We start from the raw sequence: 17719 nt of genomic DNA on the forward strand, positions 1-17719 counted from the left end.
ATGGGGGTGAGGGGGTTGACTGGGTTTTTTTTAGAAGCCAAAACTCTCAATCTGCCTCTAGAGCTACAGCCAGCCACCAGGCAGCATGGTAATACTGTGGCAACAGCATCCATCACTGTTGTGTCCCAGACAGATGCTCCAAGTAACTGAGCTTCTGGACCTGGCTATTGATGTGTTTTCCATCCACCTCCAGCACAACCCTGGAGCTGGACTTAAATGCTGTAGCCCTGTGTTTGACTGTTTCCTCCTCCTCCTCCTCAGCTCTGAAGACAACAGTGCTTTGAGATCCTGTTTTACTTGAAATAGTAGAGTACCCGGAGTGACTGCATGACATTGTTTCCCTTGTACTATTCCTCCCTTGACACCTTACTTATTTTTAAGCCATTCTGCAGCAAGCTGGTAAGGAGTTCTGTTGAGATACATGTCATTCCTCTAGCACAGGGAGAAATAGCCTTATCCTTCTTCCCCTCCATCTAACTACTGATATACCAAATGCTGGGTCTATCTATCCTCCTGGGTGTCTCAGAGCATGCTGCTAAGTAGTTACTCATTGGTTATTCGTGACTCAGCCTCCGAGACAGCCAGGTTTGCTAACATTTGTTTAGTGCTGCTACCACTCTAGCTAGGCTTTTATTTCCGTCTCGTGGTCAAAGCAAGCAACAACACTCACCTCAGTACTCTGAAAAGTACTTTTTTTTTTTTGGGGGGGGGGGTAAAAGATTTCATCCAGTTCAAAGTAAAACACTTTAGTTTACTCTCGGGGCTATTGTTGTTACTTTTTAATATTGATGTTGATGGGCGAGTGAAGAGTTAACAGGACTGAAGTTTGTCAATTGATATGCAGAAGAACTGATAGCACCAGAGCTGACCTGCGCAAAGCTGCTGAACAGAGGACTTAACAGGACTAAAGTCGTCTACCAACCGATATGCGCAAGGACTGATATGCGCAAGGCTGCGGAACGGCAGCATTAACAAGACTGGAGAAGTGAAGTCTGCCACCTGGAATCTGCACGGACCCCCGGGGAGGGGAGAAGCAATACGGAGGTGTTGGGGTCTTGCCTCGCTAGCAGGGTCCTCCCAAGCAGACAAACAAACAGTCCTGTGATTGCGAAACTTGCTAAAAGCCAGCAAAAGCAGTGTTTGCCCAGAGCCCCAGCCGTATAAAAAGAGACTTGGCAGCTAGGAGAGTTTGAGCAGGGATGGGAACGTGACCTGATCATCCTCTCCGGCTGGACCGTGAGTATTCCCCCCCCTCCCCTTTTCCTGGGACGCTGGGTTAAGGTAACTCCTCGAGGTCGAGAGCCCTCTCACTAGGAGAGTGAACAAGAAAGCTTTCAAGTAGGGATAAGCAGTCCTTCCAATTAATAGCGCAGTAATCGACGGTTTCAGGTTATCCTTTCTAAATTAGTAACTGATGGTTTTGTGTTATCCTTCCTAAATTAGTAATCGCATTATTTTAATGGATGTTACTAATCCAAGAACTTGTGTGAGGAAATAAACATCTTTTTTATTATTATTATATTACTGTCTCAGTCGTTGCTATCGAACCTTCATAGCATGACAGCGTGACAGATGTGTTATGTTCTAGTTAATCTTTAAATGGGTGTTGTTTGTAATTCCTGAACCAGGGTATTTCCTTTTTCCTTCCAGGGAGGAAGACATTTGCTCAAATGAGAAGGTTGCTGTCAGCCCTCTTCTTGGGGGACATAAGATTCCTCCCTGTATCTTCATAACTCAGCTCAGTGCAAGGTAAATAGGACATAGCCTGTGTTATCTTCTAGTGGTCCCTTCTGTCCTTAAATCTATTCATTGCAGTAATGACACCATCCAGACTTGCTTGGCTTTAAACACAGGATGGTGATGGCAGCAGGAAAAAGAGGCCTCTGTCTCAATGGAAGGGCAACTTTTCCCAAGACCCTGCCTGCCCGGCTGGGCACGAGGGCTAATGTCGGCAGGGCTGCAGGAAAACAGCGATTATCTCAGCAGAGAGACTGGACGTGTTGCAGGGCAGCGTTGCTTTGCCCCGTTTCATAGCTAAACAGGACTCGGGCACACGCGGCCCGGAGCAGCTCGATGAGTTTCCCGTGCGTGTTTCCGTTCTGTAATGACTCCAAGAAGAAGAAAAAAAACGAGGCCAGGAAAAGCTTGCTGCTACCTTGAGGCCATAGGAAGACCAGCAGCTTGGAAACACAGAGGCGCTGCCGGGCCTTAGCAAAAGCCCTCCTCCGCACTCCTGCGACCAAACCCTCCGCCCCTCTCCGGCAGGGAGGGGGCGGACGCCGGGCAGAGCCTTGGCGGGTCGCAACCACTCGGCGGCGGCGGCGGCGGCTTCCGGGGCCGGGCCGCGGCGCGGGGATGCTGCGGGCGCTGCGGGGCCGGGGCCGGGGCCGGGCCGGCGGGGCGGCGGGGCGGCCCCCGCTGTCGCCGCCGCCGCTCGCGGCGCTGGCGCAGGTGCTGCGGCTGGAGCCGGGCCGCCTGGCCGGCGTCGCCTTCCCGCTGGAGCGGCTGGCGCGGTGCCTGGCGCCCGGCGCCGACACGGCGGCCTTCGGGCTCTTCCGGCCGGGGCTGGCGGAGCTGCGGCGCGCCGAGGCGCTGTTCAGGCCCCGCGGGCCGCGCGGCGTCCGCTACGCGGGCTCCGCCGTGCGCCCGGGCCATGCCCCGCCGCCCGCGCTGCCCGAGGTGAGCGCAGCGCCCGCAGCCGCAGCCCGGGGGCAGCCGCAGCCCGGGGCACGGGCCGTGCTCGCGGCGTCACCCGCGCTCCCTCCTCGCCGCAGGTGTGCTTCATCGGCCGAAGCAACGTGGGCAAGTCCTCCCTCATCCGCGCCTTGTTTTCGCTGACTCCGGAGGTGGAGGTCAGAGTGTCAAAAACGCCGGTAAGGGCCGTCTCCGACTTTCCTCCCTCTTGGGCGAAAGCAGGGGCTAACCCCAGTGATGGGGCTGAGAAGCAAGTAAGCAAGCGCTTGGGTAACTCGGAGCAGCAGGAGAGCAGCGCAGCCACAGCAGCGGCCAACGCGGGCCTTGCTGTTGTGAGGACGAGGTGGAGAGAGGCCGGTTTAGCTCTGCAGAGCAACCTGGCGCACTGAGCAAATAGAAGGGTCTTGCACACTGAGCACACGTGATGTAAAGCCCTTTGAGAAGAACCAAGCGCGCAGCCCTACAAAGGTATTTTTAGTCACTTATTTTAAGGATAGAGCCATATGTGATCATTAGAAGGGCTAGAGACTAAACAGCCTAAAGCAACTGTAGCATTTCTGCTGCCTTCTCTGAGTGGGGTACAGTACAGACATGTTTTGTGTGGCATCTCCACCCTATATTGGCCTTGTCCACTGCTTAAAGCAACTTTTTAAATGCTGCTCCCTCATCTTATCTTTTAAAAAACCTCTCTCTCTCCAGGGCCACACAAAGAAAATGAATTTCTTCAACGTAGGAAAGTATTTTACTCTGGTGGACATGCCAGGATACGGCTACCGCGCCCCCCAAGACTTTGTGGAGATGGTGGAGGCCTATCTGCAGGAGCGGCACAAGTAAGGGAGCAAGTGAACGCGTTGCAACTTAACATCACCTCCACAGAGCAATGAAGCCTGGACGCTTGTATACAGTGCCATGTAATTAGATGAAAAAATGCAGGAGTTACTTCAAGCAATGGTATTGATTAGTTCTGAAGTCATTTCCCTGGGAACCTCCATGGTGATTACCGTGGTTTGAGTCACTCACTCATGCTTAGACAGATCAAAATATCAGAAAAGATTAAGGTGCCGCTCTGTACCAACTCTCTCTGCTCCTATGTATGCCTTATCTTGGCTCTTCCTATCTCCAAATCCTGTTATTTGTTCTTGCTTATGTATTTGGAAATAGTACAGTAGCCATGAAATAATGGTCGTGGTTATTGTTATCTGTATTTCTGGCAGCCTGAAGAGGACTTTCTTATTAGTGGATGGAGTAGCAGGACTCCAGAAAACAGACCATATCGGTATAGATATGTTGGAAGAGTTTGGGATTCCTTATGTGGTAAGTAACCCTGCATTCTTGAAAAGGCAGAAGCAGCATAACCTGTGTTGGTTATGAGCCAAAGGTAATCTGTAAATGCATGTACCCTCTTCATGAGCTTATTTATGCAAGTTGCATCCTACCTAAGTAATAGTGTCCTCCCCCCATTCCACACTTCTTTATCATTAATAAAATAGGCCTAAAATGTGTATCTTGTCGTGGGGGGCTTTTTGAGGGGGTTTGGCTTGATTTATTAAAATGGACGCTTTTATCACTGCTCAGCTTGTGGGTCTGGAAAGGGTCTGGTCCTTATGCAGGGTGTAGAAGTGCTTAGATGAATTGTACTAAACCATTTTTCCACTTAGATAAGATCCAGAGCTTTTGGCCTGCCTTGTAAGATGAATCACTCTTACAAATGTTCCAGACTAGCAGCAAAATAATCTTTTTCTCTCAATCCTTGCTTTTTGAATCCATGCAGCTGGTGGTAACAAAAATTGACCGAGCTTCCAAGGGACTGTTGTTAAGGAACGTACTGGAGATCCAGGAGTTTGTAAAGGAGAAAACTCAAGGATGTTTTCCTCAGCTATTCCTGGTCAGGTAAAGCTCTTCTCCATTGCTGCCATTTCCTTTCACATGATGATTAGCAATAGGACAAACTACCTGAAACGAGTTCGTCTGTCCTGGAGGTATATTTCTCTGTGCCCCAATTATGGAGGGTGGGCTGCCTGTGGGTAGCGGCCCTTTTCCTTCTTCCCCATCCTTTGCAAGTGAGTGGAGTTCAATTTTCAAGGCTGCTTCTTCCTTTGGCCTTTCTGCCGAGAGGCGCAGCTGTATCTATGCTGTGCGACAGCAGGCTTTGTCAGGCACGTGCCTGCCTGAGGTCCGTCACTTCATACAGCAGTGTAGTTTGGAGTTATGCTACAGTAGCAACCCTTAATTGTTTGCTTATGTAGCTACAGTTCTTACTTTATCAAGGTTGTACTGCACTGCATGGGGGATGTAATGTATTATATATATGTAATATAATGTAATATGGCTGAGTTTGGTTCTATGAGTCCAAGATGCAGCAGCATCAGGCACTGAATGTACATGCCTTTGTTTCCATAGTTCTCTGGAGTTTTCAGGGGTTCACTTGTTAAGGTGTTTCATAGCCCATGTTACTGGAAACCTACCTATCGCAGAGACCAGCTGAAAAGACTGGTTCCTGATCTACTCGGCACATCCAGAACAGAAGGTACCAAATCTACAACTCTGGCGCTTTTTTTTTTTTTTGGTAAATAACCTGAAGTGCTAGAATTTATTTTTTGGATAAACTTGTCTAAGTTTTTGATTAATTTAAATATTTGTAAGGATAAGCTTTTTGTTTAATAAACTCATCATTCAGGAAATTTGCAGTGCAAATTAATGCACTTTATTATCAAATGGTTTTATAAAACCTACGTGATTGTGCCAAGAAGGGAAAAACAAAGAGAACTCTACAGAGGAGCTAGGTTTTAATATAGCATTTCCTCTCTCTCTCCAGCTAAGTGTTCAAAAAGCTACTACTGCATGCCTAAACTCTGCTGTATTTAGGAAACTAGAGACAGTCCAGTAATCTGATTAATAAAAAGGCATTTAGTTTAGAAAAGAAAAACTATTGCTCTAATACTAAACAAGCCATGCTTGCCAACTTGAATTGAATGATATTAAGAAGTTCACCAGTTTCAGCTTATTTAGCTGCCTGCTATAAGACTGTCTGGAGTAGAAATGGACAACACTTCACTTGTGAAGGTGTTTTTAGGAGAGATCTGGCTGGGAAGCTGCATCGTGTAACTCCTCTGCCTCATGCATTCAACAGGTGCAGTGTGATAGCATGCCTTACTTGTATACACCAAGTTGTCCCTGTTCCAGGTGGATGAAGAAACGGACACATCTTTAATGGGATCTGCCTTTTGATTGCTGTTGGCTTGGAACAGAGTGAGATAAATGAATGACACCTGGGGAGCTGTCTCCTTCTGCATTTTATCATCAGTCAGTGCTGCATTTACCTTCTGTTTTAAATCCAGCATGAAGTTCTGCAGCTGCACTCTGAACTGCCGAAGATGAGACATGTTTGTTATATGCATCTTTCTACACGGGGAGCTGAAGCACAATAGTAAGGCCCAGTAACAGCTGGCAGGTTTCTCATGGCATCTCAAACAGGTTCAGCAGCTCCTTCACTGTGGGGCCTTGGACTGTTGGGACCACTTCTACAGTCATACAGGAGGCTGTATGATGAGATAGTGCAGGATTTCAACTCAGTCTTTCAAGAGGGCCCCTCCCTACCACAAACACAGTAATTAAAAAAAAAAAAATCCCACCTTATCTTCTGTGGGAGTTGTTCATCCATCTTGCAAATTTCTTTCAATAGTTTTAGAGCCATTCTCTTCTCTACTACCTTTGTATTCGTCTTCAAGAAATGGTATTTCATTAAAATCAGTTCAGCAATTTATCTGTGGCCCCTTTGTCTCTCCTTTCTCTGACATCTTTTGACCTAGTTTAGGCTAACAGCGTAAGACGTATCTCACTAAAAAACCCAAAAAACATTGTTTATTTAGATGTCTACAGAAGTCAAGGATTACTGCAAAGAAAGTGAAAGAGGATATACGGTTCACATTCTACTTGTTCTTTGGCTTAGGGGAAGTCATGCTGAGCTGCGCTTGGCACCTGGACAAGGAGGGGCTGCCACGGCCAGGACTTGCGGATACCGCTGCCGGCTTCTTCGCAGGACGCTCAGTTACAGCAGCCCCTGAGCAGCGTACGCGGGAGTTACCAGAACGCACCACGCTGACTGAGGCCTGCTAGTGATCAAAGAGTGAACTCCATCCTCCAGATTAAATTTAAAAGTTGTGGCTGTGGGGAAACAGCCATGCTTGCAGGAATTAGCTTTGGTTTCTGAGCTGTTTCGTGATACTCGGCCAATTGTGCTTTGATCTATGAAGTCTTGGGAGTTAGGGAAAGGAGAGACTTAACTGAAAAGACCCAACATCCCTTCCTTTGTTTCCCTAATTCTAGGGCTCATTAAGTGCATGTTTTCCTTTGGGGTGTCTATCCTCACTGTAAAGAACAGTGAGACCATCTTATTGCTTCTCTTCAAAGCTGCCAGCAGTTTCATTCACCGGCTCTTTGCTTTTAGCATACTTAAGCTCCTCGTCATGCAGCACTTTTGCTCCATCTCTAGCTCCTTGGTGAGCTTGCCGATGGATTGCCAGAGTCCATTTTTCTCGTGGTTTATCTTGTGTTTGCACCTGTGTAATACTCACTATCCTCAGTGCATTGCATTCGGGTAGCTTCCTTCTTCAGTGCTCCAGCTTCCAGTCCTGCATGGACAGCAACAGAAAAAGAGGTGCAAATCTTAACTCCAGTGCTAAGACGCATCTGCTCAACACTGTTATCCTCTCGCTGCTCGCGTTGCCTGCGGCGCCGCGCCGCTGCCTTCCGCCAGCTCGGCGGGGCGCTGGCGGGGCGCTGGCGGGGCGGGGCCCCCGCCGTACGGCAAGATGGCGGCGCCCAGGCGCGGCAGGGGCGCCGGAAGCCCGGCCGGCCCGAGCGGAAGCGGCGCGCAGCAGCGAGCGGGGCCGGGCGGCGATGGCGGATGAGGAGGAGGACGCGCCGGTGAGCGGGGGGCCGGGGCGGGCGGGGGGCGCCCCGCGGTGGCCGGCGCTGACCGAAATATCTTTCCGCAGTTTGAGGAAGACGCGGAGGAAGCGGGCGGAGGCCTGGACGGGGCGCAAGGCCGGCGGAAGAGGCTGTTCTCCAAGGAGCGTGAGTCCGGGCCGCGCCGGGGGCCCGCGCCCGGCACCGGCCGCTCGTTACGCGGCAGACGGTGGCTTTACGAACAAAGTGCTGCTTGCAGCGATGGCTGCACGTCTCAGGCAGCTGGGCAGTTTTAGAACTCATTGTCTTTATTAACAAAGCAATGGCTTTCGTTCCCTCCCCACGCCGAAAGCAGAGCGCGCTGTCCTATAGGACAGAACGTTTTTGCCCTTGCATCAGCTGAACCTAACCATGGCAAACACAAAGCAGCGCAATGTCCATTATTTGGCAGCCTAAGTGCATTTTAAAGTGTCTGTCATCAGATGCACTTTTCTGCGTACATACTGTGCTCTTGCTGGGTTCTGCCTATTTCCCATATGTTCTCCAAAGAATTGTCCTGTCCAGCAGTCAGGAACGCTATCCTGTTGCATAAGCTTGTAGACTAGTAAGCCTGAAGCACTAGATGCATGCTGCTGGCTGTGCTGAATGACCAGAAAAAAGGAGGATCATGCTGAGTATTTCTTTCTGCAGTAAGATGCATGATGTATGGATTTGGGGATGACCAGAACCCTTACACAGAATCAGTGGATATTCTTGAGGATCTGGTAATAGAGTTCATCACAGAAATGGTAAGTCAAATTTAGATGTTATGATAAAAAAAAAACAGCTCTTATTAGTATTTCAAATGCACTGATTATTACATCCCAGTTGGACAGAGGATAGGATGTTCCTAGCAGAACACATCTCAACAAAAAGGGATGAATTCATTTTCTAAGGGTGTTAAAAGCAGGTTCAAAGATTCCCATTAAGATTTTAGTTTTCTGTAGGCTAATACTTCAGACTCAACTACTGCATTATCCCAAGCCAACAGCTCTGATGCTACTAGGAAGAATCCCAGATTAGCCTTTGCTCCTCCAGGATTAAGTGGAAACTAATGCATTTTGCTCCTTGTGGATTTGGAACAGTGCCTTCATCTTTAAGGGGCAGATAGAGTGATATTTTAGAGGTGCAGCTGACTTTGCAGCCCACTGTGGCATCACTGCATATACAGATGACAGAAAATAAGGATCAGCTTTGAAAGTTAAGCTACTTCTGTGTTGTCACAGTTTTTTTACAAGGCTGGGAATGCATCGCTGTCCCACAAAATGAATACAAGCTTCTGCTGGCTTAAGCAATCACTGATCCAGATGTTCGGATGCTGTTTGAGAGGGTGGTGGGTTTTTTTTTTCTTTTATCAAGTCTTCCCTGCTGTTTGTGAATCCCCCTTTCTCTTGAAAGGTTGGCCTTGCCTTCTCTTATCAAAGTGCCCTAAACTGTCCTCAGATTTGGTACTGCATATTTTATGCAGATTCTCCTTGATGCTGTTCTTCCTTAAGCACTCTGCAGGTTTGGTCTCCCCTATGTGTAGCAAGGCTTTAGTTTTGATGTCATTATGATTGTGTATGTATAGTGGCACATGCCAGGTGTAGGTGTCAATGAGCTGGGAATAGCAGACTGACAAAAAGTTCATGGGAGTGCACTCCAGAGTGCGTCTGTGACTAGGATGATGGTGCCCAGATCCTGAAATTGCTTACCTTTTGCTTATAAAGCGACAAGAAATAAAATGGAATTGAAAGCTTAAAAAAATAATTAAGGGTCAAAGGCACACTGCTAACTTTCTCTTTTTCCTCTAATAGACACACAAGGCCATGTCAATTGGGCGGCAGGGTCGTGTACAGGTTGAGGACATTGTCTTTCTAATCCGCAAGGACCCCCGGAAGTTTGCCAGAGTTAAGGACCTCCTGACTATGAATGAAGAACTGAAACGAGCCAGAAAGGCCTTTGATGAAGCAAACTATGGATCTTGATTCTCTGCACATGCTACACAGCTTGGGCACCTCCTGCCCAAAAGCAAGGAATTAATGTGTTCTGTTGGAGGTTTTTTTTCAGGATGGAGATCGGTGCTGGGATGTCTGCCTTGGTTCTCAGCCTTTACTCAGAAGTATTCAAGCCTCTGAATGTTATCTGATTGTATGTGGTATATTTAGGTATTTTTATACCATTTTTTGAAATTCAAGAAGTGTGAAAGTGAGCACTGAAAGTTCTTGTAATGGTGAGAAGTCTGTCTGAAGTAGGACTATATTCTGTCAGGTATCTAGAGGGCTAATGAGAGCTGATTCTTTACAACTACTTCAGTAATTATTAGCTATTCCCTTGACAGGAGACCTAGAAAATGGATCTTGGATAACTGGACAGACTGTGACTTCAAGCACAAACCATTAGAACTTCTGCTCTCTTCCCTGTCCCTGCTCCATATATGCTTTTTGAATAAAACATCTTACACTCATGCCCAGTTCTCATAACTAAAATTACACTGATGAATTCTCACAAGTTGCATAATATGGATTTCTTAGCACTAATGATCAAGTATTCTTAGTCTGGTAGAAAGGTTATTTTTTTTATTCTGCCTCAGTGGACATAGCTTTCTTGTTCTCATTTCTCCCTAGGAAATGGGAGTTCACCTATCCCAGATTTACTTGCCCTTAGATGCTTGCCTTCTCCTGCCCTTGTTAGGCAGGTGCTCCACAGTAAAGCTGACTGGAGACAGTTTTTCCATAGTCTTTCCTGGTGATCCAGATCTTGAGCCTTAGTTACAAGCAAGAGCCAGACAGAAAGCACTAACTGCATTGCTTGCTCTAATGGTTATTACTCCCCAAATGGATGATGGAGTAGCTCCTCCTTACTTTGCCAAGCAGGCAGCAACTGTGGTTGCATTAAAAAGATTGCAAGATGGTGGGGGACATGCTTGCAGGTAAGGAGCTGAGTGTTGCAGTCAGCTTTTCACCATTTCTGGAGCAGTTCAAAGGCATATGGTAGATTCAGCTAACCTCCTCCCCCCACAGCTCCCATTTCAAGATAAGGATAACGAATGCTGAACAGTGATAACACTGCAAGTCAAGGCTGTCCCAATATAAGCAGAAGGAAGACAAGTCTTTTATCCTAAGCAGCAGTAGGTGATGAGCTGCAGCCTTCTGCCCTGGATGGTAATTATTTGCAGTGCAGATTTGACAGCAGCATTTAACATGTGGTACAGCAGTAGAGAAGGGGCACTGACTTAGAGGTAACTCAAAGCTGTTGTTCCTGGACAAGGCTAGCTCAAAAGATGACAGCTAATCTTCTGTTTGGGACATTCTTCCATAACAAATGGCTTGACAAAAATCTTAGTTTAACATAATTACTACTTTCTTAGCAGTGCAGCCCTACTCAAGCGGAGTTCAGGGCATGAGTAACCAAGCCACTATCAGGGTTCTGAGGATTTTAATTAGAAAAAAAAACAAACAAGATTAGAATGACTTAACCCCTTTCCTGCTCCCAGCCCAGGATCAGACACCCATTGCTGCAAAAATAGAATCAATATCCATGTTCTCAGTAGCTTCTTTCAGCATAGAGCCAGGGTTTTCTTCCAACAGCAGCTGCATAGGGGTCCCTGCTTTGCTTAGTTCTCCAGCAGCTGTATCAGCATTGGCACATCCTTCATGACCCAAAGACCCAGCTTGGTAAACTGGGAGGAAGAATGAAAAACCACTCTCACAGACTCCAGAAAGCTCAGAAGGTTTTTGCTGAACAGTCTTCGGAGTTTTCTTCGACCGCTTGGACCATTTGATCTTTCTCTGACAGAACTGTGCCCCACGGTACTGCTTTGGCTGGCGTGCATTTTGCAAGCCAGAGAGGAGGTATTTACAGACAGATGTTTTGACACAGCATAGTTTCCTCTGCAAGCTTAAGGGGAGGAAGGTGCACAAAACATTACTTTAGCAGCTGTTAAAAATAGGTTATTTGGGATTTTGAGAGATTTGGTATTAGCCTTCTCTACCGTTTTCTTTATCATACCCTGGAGATGCAACAGCATCTTGTACAGTAGTAGCCAGGGCATTCAAAAGAAAGCCAACACTCCTTACACTATATAATAGCTACCCATTAGACATGCACACAGGTCAAGTTGCATTTTCATCCTCCCTCTTAGTTATGTATTCATGCATTTGTTAAGCTTTTAAATCCTTTCCCAAGTGACTGATGCTGAACAACATATTCATATCGGAATGCCTAGTGGCTATATCTGTTGATCCTGTTTAAAATTAAAAAATGGGTTACACCACTGCATTTCCCTACGCTGTTGCAAAATACACATTATTAAAATGTAAAGTGTCAGACCAAGAAACCCCACACTCATATAAAATTACCTGCATCCTTGAGCCTCCACATGGTGCAGCCGGTTGCTTTTCAGTAACTTATTACGCAGAAAATAAGCTGCTGATTTGAGTTTGTTGCCTTTGCACCACAGAATAGCTTTTCTGAGTGCCTCTGACAATTCCCCAAAACAGGTAGCTTTTTGAAACATCTGTACAAGAGATCTAGTATGCTGTGATTTTGCTGTACGAGAGCAAAGTGACACTGACTCTGCTTTAGAAGGTGTTGACGTAATGCTTATATCCTGAAACAAAGCAAAATGGAAGTAGTTAGCCTTTTAAAAACACAACACACCTGATCCTTTGTAGGAAAGAAGCAAAGCACTGAGGTATTTGTGACAACGTTCTTTATAAGGAGAAAGTGGAAGAGCAGTCTTGTTTACTGGAATACAAAAAGAAGAGGCAGACAATTAAAATTTGTATTCCTGTCTACTACTGACTTGCTCTTGTGTTTTCAGTTGTATTTCCCCTCTGTGAAATAAAGAATGAGATACCAATACATGCTCAAACTCATAAAAAAGATTAATAGTGTTTTTCAATGCAAAGCTTCCATGCTGACCTGGCTGGTCAGAAAAGCAAAACTAAGGAAAACACAGCTAGTGCTTTAGCAGTAGGTATTCTAGAAGGCAGGAAGAGGGGGAAAGGGGACATTTTCACTCACAGATATTATGTTTTGAGTCTAAGGGTATTTTAAAGTTATAAAAACCGGTGTAAAATGGTGCTACACAAACCTCTTGGGCTGGACGTTTGGATGGTCTGAGCAAGCTCTTTACATCAAACCCAAGGTGCTTCCCTACAGAGAGAGAGAGGAGAATTGTCATTATGAAATAAAGACAGTCTTAATTCTTCCCACAGACACTTGCTGTTGTCAGCAGCCTCACATCTGCGCACTCAACACTTCTGGTCCAAACAGCAAGGAAGGGGAAGGGGACTACACTCATCTCATGTGGCCACTGGCAGGGGATGAAGAAGATTTAGTGAATTACACATGGCTGTAAAGGAGACTTCCATCGGTGAAAGCCTTATACAAGAACCTGGATGCCTGCAGTCACTGGCCATACCCATGACTGTCTGGGGAGAGCCCAGAACTAGCAGGCACAAGACACAAGTACCTAAGAACTGCAGACAGTTCTCTTAGCTTCCCTCACTATCCTCAGGCCCCATCTATAAAGATGCAGGAAAATACTGCTGACTATCTACAGGATCTATTTACTGTACTCATTACAGCAACACTGACATCATCTGCAGCGTTGTAAAGACATGGGTATATGACAGCGTTCTCCTCCTTGTTCAAGGACAGAAAAGGGGAGTTTGTACTGGGACCGTACTCTGTAGCTGGCAGAAGTGCTTGGCTCTGTTGGACAGAAGTTGGGGTCAGTGGCAGTTTCTGAGATGCCAGAAACGAGTAGCGCTGTGGCACAATGCTTTACCTCTGCTGGCTCTGGTAACCAGAACCGGCTTTCCGATGTCTGTGGGGCACGGGATGCTCTTGTTTTCCACGACACTTGTGCAGGTCACCAAATCTCTCTTTTTCCCAGCCTCTGATGCTGCCTCTGGCACTGCTAGGAAGAGCTTTTTCAGCCAGCTGGCAGCTTTTGTGGCTGTAAGTGCTTTAGCCTTTTTCTTCTTCACTTCAGAAGAGAGAGAAACTCCAAGAAAGTCACTGATGTCAGAAGGGAAGGTAAATCCCTTGATATAAGGCATCTGTTGGGTCTTTGACACGAGATGCAGTGATGTCGACAGCACCCCATATAAGGAAATGAGGCTCTGCAATACACACCGGTACTGAATCCTGAGGAGGTAAGACAGAAAGGTATGGAGATATCTCTAGCAGAACCATCATAGCTTGTGCTCGCTGAACAACTACCTTCAGCTTGAGAGACAGAGCTGATGGAATTGATTCCAAGTAGCCCTTTCCTTATTCCCCCCTTGGTATAACCTTTTCTTTTTACACCCTATCACTGCATTTTCTTTAATATTAGTCTGAGCTCCTCATGTCAACATGCCTTCCATCTTTAAGGCAATGTTCAAGTTCAGAGCATAGGACTCACCTGTTTGGGAGCCTCTCCGCTTCCCTAGAGCTTTGTGTAGTGCCACACTGGGGACTCAGCAGGTTCCCAAGTCACACCCAAATCATTCAACAGGAGATCTTCCCCAAAAAGCAGTGTGTACCAACTCAGGACAACTGTGCTAGCACTGATGCCCAAATGGTCTCCTTCTCCATATCAACTGGAGAAGGCCAGATTTCTTGTGCCAAACACCATTTTAATGAGCTTTTGTGCACAATACTGTTATTTCCTCAGCTACAGCTAGCAGTTACTTTCTCAGTGCTGCTCCGCAGGACTGACAGAGACCGAAACAATGACTTCCCTGGAAAACTCAGCAGTATTATAGAACAGCTTTATCTCAACCTTTCCATTTCATCATAAGGCAGGTCTTATTGCTCGCTGCAAAGAGTACCAGATGATAGTGTTTGTGGCAGGCTGGCATTAGTGCTGATTTTATTAGCACTACATGAAGTTTGCAATGAACCAAGTACAAAGCCTTTCAAAAGAGCATGCAAGAAGTCTCCAGTTATACAACTCTTCAGGTGCTAGAATCAAGTCCAAAGGGATGGAAGGACCTCTGATTTCCCAGATCCTTCCCTTGCCTCCCAGCTGAAAAAAGCTCACTCAGCAGCAAGGCCTAATTACAAGCTCTTCTACCTGACAGGCATATCAAACAGACAGACAACAAACAAGAAAGACTTTTGAAAACACAAACCATAGCCGGCTCAACAGCCCTGAAGCCACAGTGTTCAAAAGTATGAATTCTTCCAAACAGAGATGTTTAACCGACAAGCTGAAGATTACACCAGTTAAGGTTAAAAAAACAAACAGCATGTAATGAGACTTGCTGAACACACTAACTAGAGGCAATTCACAAGGTAATATTCTGGATAATTTGGGAGATGAGCATCCATACTTTGGGTTGCTCAAGGCCAAAACAGCAGCCAGACAACAGCCTGAGGTTCTTCCATAATAACTTGAAAAGATGATGTTGGCTATCAAAGAAACTCCAAGTTGCGCCCATGAGTTGCATGGTTGAGTCCATCAGCAGTACAGGGCCTACAGCAGACCTGGTTTTGGCTTATGAGGTGCTCCTGGTGAACTGTAATAATGTTTTTATAATGAAAAAGGATACAGAAATGCTTTACAGCAACAATCCAGTAGACGCAGTAAGAGCTTGCAGCCTCCCAATACCTTCACAGCAACTGTTTCCATCATAGGCTGGCTGGGCACTAAGCACTCTCCTTGAGCCTGGGGTTTATTTTTCCTGTATTGATTCAAGGATGAGGAGATGGTTATGATCTGGCATTTCTAGCATTTTCTCCTTTAGCTCTGAAGACAGAGTTAATGGATAGTGTAACACACAGGGTCGTGATACTTACTTGGGAATCAGTCCTGCCAGGGTTTCAATGCAACCCACCAAGTTCATTTTCCATAGGCGCTTCAAGCACTGTTCTACCTAGAGAGGAAGAAAAATTCCTTTGGCTGAGGAGAGCTCCTCGGTCTAAGGACTACCATTAAGTTAACTGACACCTTCCCCGTGTCAGTGTAACAGCACAGACCACAGGCCTGCAGGACGTGACGCTCCGGCCACGTTCCTATGGCTGCACTGTGACAGGGAGGATCTCCCTTGGCGACACTCCAGTGAACACGGAATTTAAGTGCGGGGCTGGGGCAGACACTGCTCGTCGGTGCCGTGCGGTTTCTCCAACAGTATACAATGAGCTTTGGTATTAAATCAGTCTCTCAAGAATGGAAAAACATAAATCAAGAGGTAAGGCTACCTTTTTTTTTTTTTATTTCAGCAGAATGCCACCATATGCAAAGACAGCGACAATCCGCCTTTTACTGGAAAACTGGCAAGTAGTTCAGTTAAAACATGAAGTACCCGCCAGAGTAACCCGGTACTATTTTTCCCTCCCTGATGCTACGATGAATTGACGTCCAAACCCCTGCACGAATCCCACGTCCGGAGGCAGGTAACCGTGCCTGCCTCAGGTCCAGGGTACCCCGCAGGCCCGGAAAGCGGCCGCCCCCTCACCGCCCCGCGCCCCCGGGCCCCCGTGGCCACCGCAGGGGCCGGGCCCTGCTCACCTGCTTGAGGGCCAGGAAGGGCCGGTGTCGGAGCAGTCTGCGCTGGTACACGTAGAGCACGGCGCGCAGCACGCGTCCCTCGGCGCCCAGGGCCCGCCCCGACAGCCGCTCGCCGGCCGCCTCGCACCGCCGCCGCAGCGCCGGCAGCCACCGCACTGCGGGGCGGCAGCCGCCGCCTCAGCAACCGCCGCCGCCCGCGCCCACCGCGCGGTCGCGGTCGCGGCCCCGGCCCCCTCCCCGGCCCCTCGCCGCCCTCCGCCCTCCGCCCCCCGCCTCGCCCCGGCCCCGCCGCCGTCCCGCGCGCGCGGGACCTGAAGGGTGTTGGCCCGGCAGGGCCACCGTCGCGCTGCTCGCGGGCCACGGCACGTCCAGCCTGTTCCACGCCGCCTCGAACACCGCCATCTTCCCCCAGCGCGGGGCGGGGCCGCGCGGGGGGCAGGGGGCGGAGCCGCGCTGTCGCGCTGGGTGGGGGGACGGGCGGAACCACCTCGCCGCAGCGGGGAGGAGAGCTTCCCCCGGGCAGGGCGCCGCGGGGCCGGGAGCAGCGCGTGGTGCGGCCCAGCGCGGGGGCCCGCGAGGCCGGGGCGCCGCGCCTGGCCGGGATCCCGGGCCTGCCCCCGACGTGCTGCCTCTCTAAAGTGTCGTGAGCGGGGGGGCAAAGAAACAGAAACGACAAGTAGTAATCCCGCTCTTTAAAACTCGCGGTTCTTCAGAGCCTGCCTCGGGAGCTTGGGCTGGTCAGGGTCTGTAGCAGCGGCCGGCCGATGTTCCCCATGATGTGCTGTAAACACAACAGCGAAGACCTGCTTTTTAGGGTGCTTATGCCTTTCACAGGCTATGTGACTGTTACCTCCCATCACACGCACCCTGATCCCAAAGTGCAGAAAAAAATCACACAAGCACCATTAGCACTGGCATTTTGAGCAAATAAGACAATGGGGCTGGGAAAGCGTGCACAGAAGATGCTGCTCACTATGGATTAGCCCACTTCCACCTGCAGTTTGCCCTGGAGCTGCCCTCCCACCAAATGACCATCCAGCCTGCGTGGTCCCTGTGTGTGCTGCTCCCGACCTGGGCTCTCAGGATTTGTTGTGTCAGGGCCTAAAGGCCAAGGCCAGGCAGGAGCAGCAGCCTGTGGTATTTGCAGCTGCCCTGCAGAATTAGTTGCTGTAACATATTAGTGCTCCCAGCCCTGTTCCCCATCAAATTGCTTTAATTTTTATGATTTTCCAGGTGTTCTTCCCTGAATATATGACATTATTTTCTGCTTCCTTTCCTTGCCTGCCTGCCTGAAGTTGAACTTACTCTTTTTTAACCTGCAAACAGTAGTGTTCCCATTAATATATTTGTTAGAGTCAATGAAGTTAAGCTGAGCACAAATTTTAAAAGCCCACCCCGTCATCTTTTTAGATTCTACTTTGTTATATATTTTCCATATTCTTTCAAAGAGGCTCATATAAATACAGGTTAAAGAAGGGTATTAATAGTATCCCTTTAAAAACGTAGAGCAAAATTAGCTTTAATGATCACACCTGTAGGGAAGAGAGTGAGTGAGAGAGCAAACATGCAGGCAGAACTGATAAAAGGCTG

General features: G+C 48.0%; 3 protein-coding genes across 4 annotated transcripts; 2 read left to right on the forward strand and 1 right to left on the reverse strand.

Moving 5' to 3' along the window:
- Positions 1-2355: 2355 nt before the first annotated feature.
- On the forward strand, positions 2356-6457 carry GTPBP8 (GTP binding protein 8). The gene is made up of 7 exons (XM_067291448.1): positions 2356-2679; positions 2775-2873; positions 3394-3524; positions 3909-4008; positions 4466-4584; positions 5095-5221; positions 5825-6457. Exons 1-6 carry the CDS (start codon positions 2356-2358, stop codon positions 5177-5179), a joined length of 858 nt encoding a protein of 285 aa, XP_067147549.1. The 3' UTR covers positions 5180-5221; positions 5825-6457.
- A 62-nt stretch (positions 6458-6519) lies between these two features.
- Positions 6520-16546, reverse strand: NEPRO (nucleolus and neural progenitor protein). Of its 2 annotated transcripts, none has more exons than XM_067301774.1 (9): positions 16441-16546; positions 16130-16284; positions 15418-15494; positions 15171-15302; positions 14751-14828; positions 13418-13779; positions 12719-12780; positions 11982-12232; positions 6520-7325 (listed from the first exon to the last, which is right to left on the reverse strand). In XM_067301774.1, the coding sequence occupies exons 1-9, from the start codon at positions 16529-16531 to the stop codon at positions 7274-7276; spliced, it is 1260 nt and encodes a 419-aa protein (XP_067157875.1). In that variant the 5' UTR covers positions 16532-16546; the 3' UTR covers positions 6520-7273. The 2 variants fall into 2 exon arrangements, with proteins under 2 accessions (XP_067157875.1, XP_067157869.1); XM_067301768.1 differs by lacking the exon at positions 6520-7325 and adding an exon at positions 11042-11520.
- Positions 7523-10087, forward strand: TAF13 (TATA-box binding protein associated factor 13). Its single transcript, XM_067301786.1, has 4 exons — positions 7523-7620; positions 7692-7770; positions 8293-8390; positions 9438-10087. The coding sequence occupies exons 1-4, from the start codon at positions 7594-7596 to the stop codon at positions 9606-9608; spliced, it is 375 nt and encodes a 124-aa protein (XP_067157887.1). The 5' UTR covers positions 7523-7593; the 3' UTR covers positions 9609-10087.
- Positions 16547-17719: the final 1173 nt, after the last annotated feature.

The sequence above is a fragment of the Apteryx mantelli genome, chromosome 1 (genome assembly GCF_036417845.1).
Source record: "Apteryx mantelli isolate bAptMan1 chromosome 1, bAptMan1.hap1, whole genome shotgun sequence".
NCBI lineage: Eukaryota > Metazoa > Chordata > Aves > Apterygiformes > Apterygidae > Apteryx > Apteryx mantelli.

Bases quoted from the DNA above. Each gene is read 5' to 3' on its own strand.
- GTPBP8 (XM_067291448.1), top strand. From the start codon at position 2,356: ATGCTGCGGGCGCTGCGGGGCCGGGGCCGGGGCCGGGCCGGCGGGGCG. The intron at 3,525-3,908 runs GTAAGGGAGCAA...TATTTCTGGCAG, and splicing joins TATCTGCAGGAGCGGCACAA to CCTGAAGAGGACTTTCTTAT. The intron at 4,585-5,094 runs GTAAAGCTCTTC...TTGTTTCCATAG, and splicing joins CCTCAGCTATTCCTGGTCAG to TTCTCTGGAGTTTTCAGGGG.
- NEPRO (XM_067301768.1), bottom strand. From the start codon at position 16,531: ATGGCGGTGTTCGAGGCGGCGTGGAACAGGCTGGACGTGCCGTGGCCC. The intron at 15,495-16,129 runs GTGAGCAGGGCC...CTTCCTCTCTAG, and splicing joins CCTTCCTGGCCCTCAAGCAG to GTAGAACAGTGCTTGAAGCG. The intron at 14,829-15,170 runs GTATCCTTTTTC...TGTAATCTTCAG, and splicing joins TGTTGCTGTAAAGCATTTCT to CTTGTCGGTTAAACATCTCT.
- TAF13 (XM_067301786.1), top strand. From the start codon at position 7,594: ATGGCGGATGAGGAGGAGGACGCGCCG. The intron at 7,771-8,292 runs GTGAGTCCGGGC...TTCTTTCTGCAG, and splicing joins GAGGCTGTTCTCCAAGGAGC to TAAGATGCATGATGTATGGA. The intron at 8,391-9,437 runs GTAAGTCAAATT...TTCCTCTAATAG, and splicing joins TAGAGTTCATCACAGAAATG to ACACACAAGGCCATGTCAAT.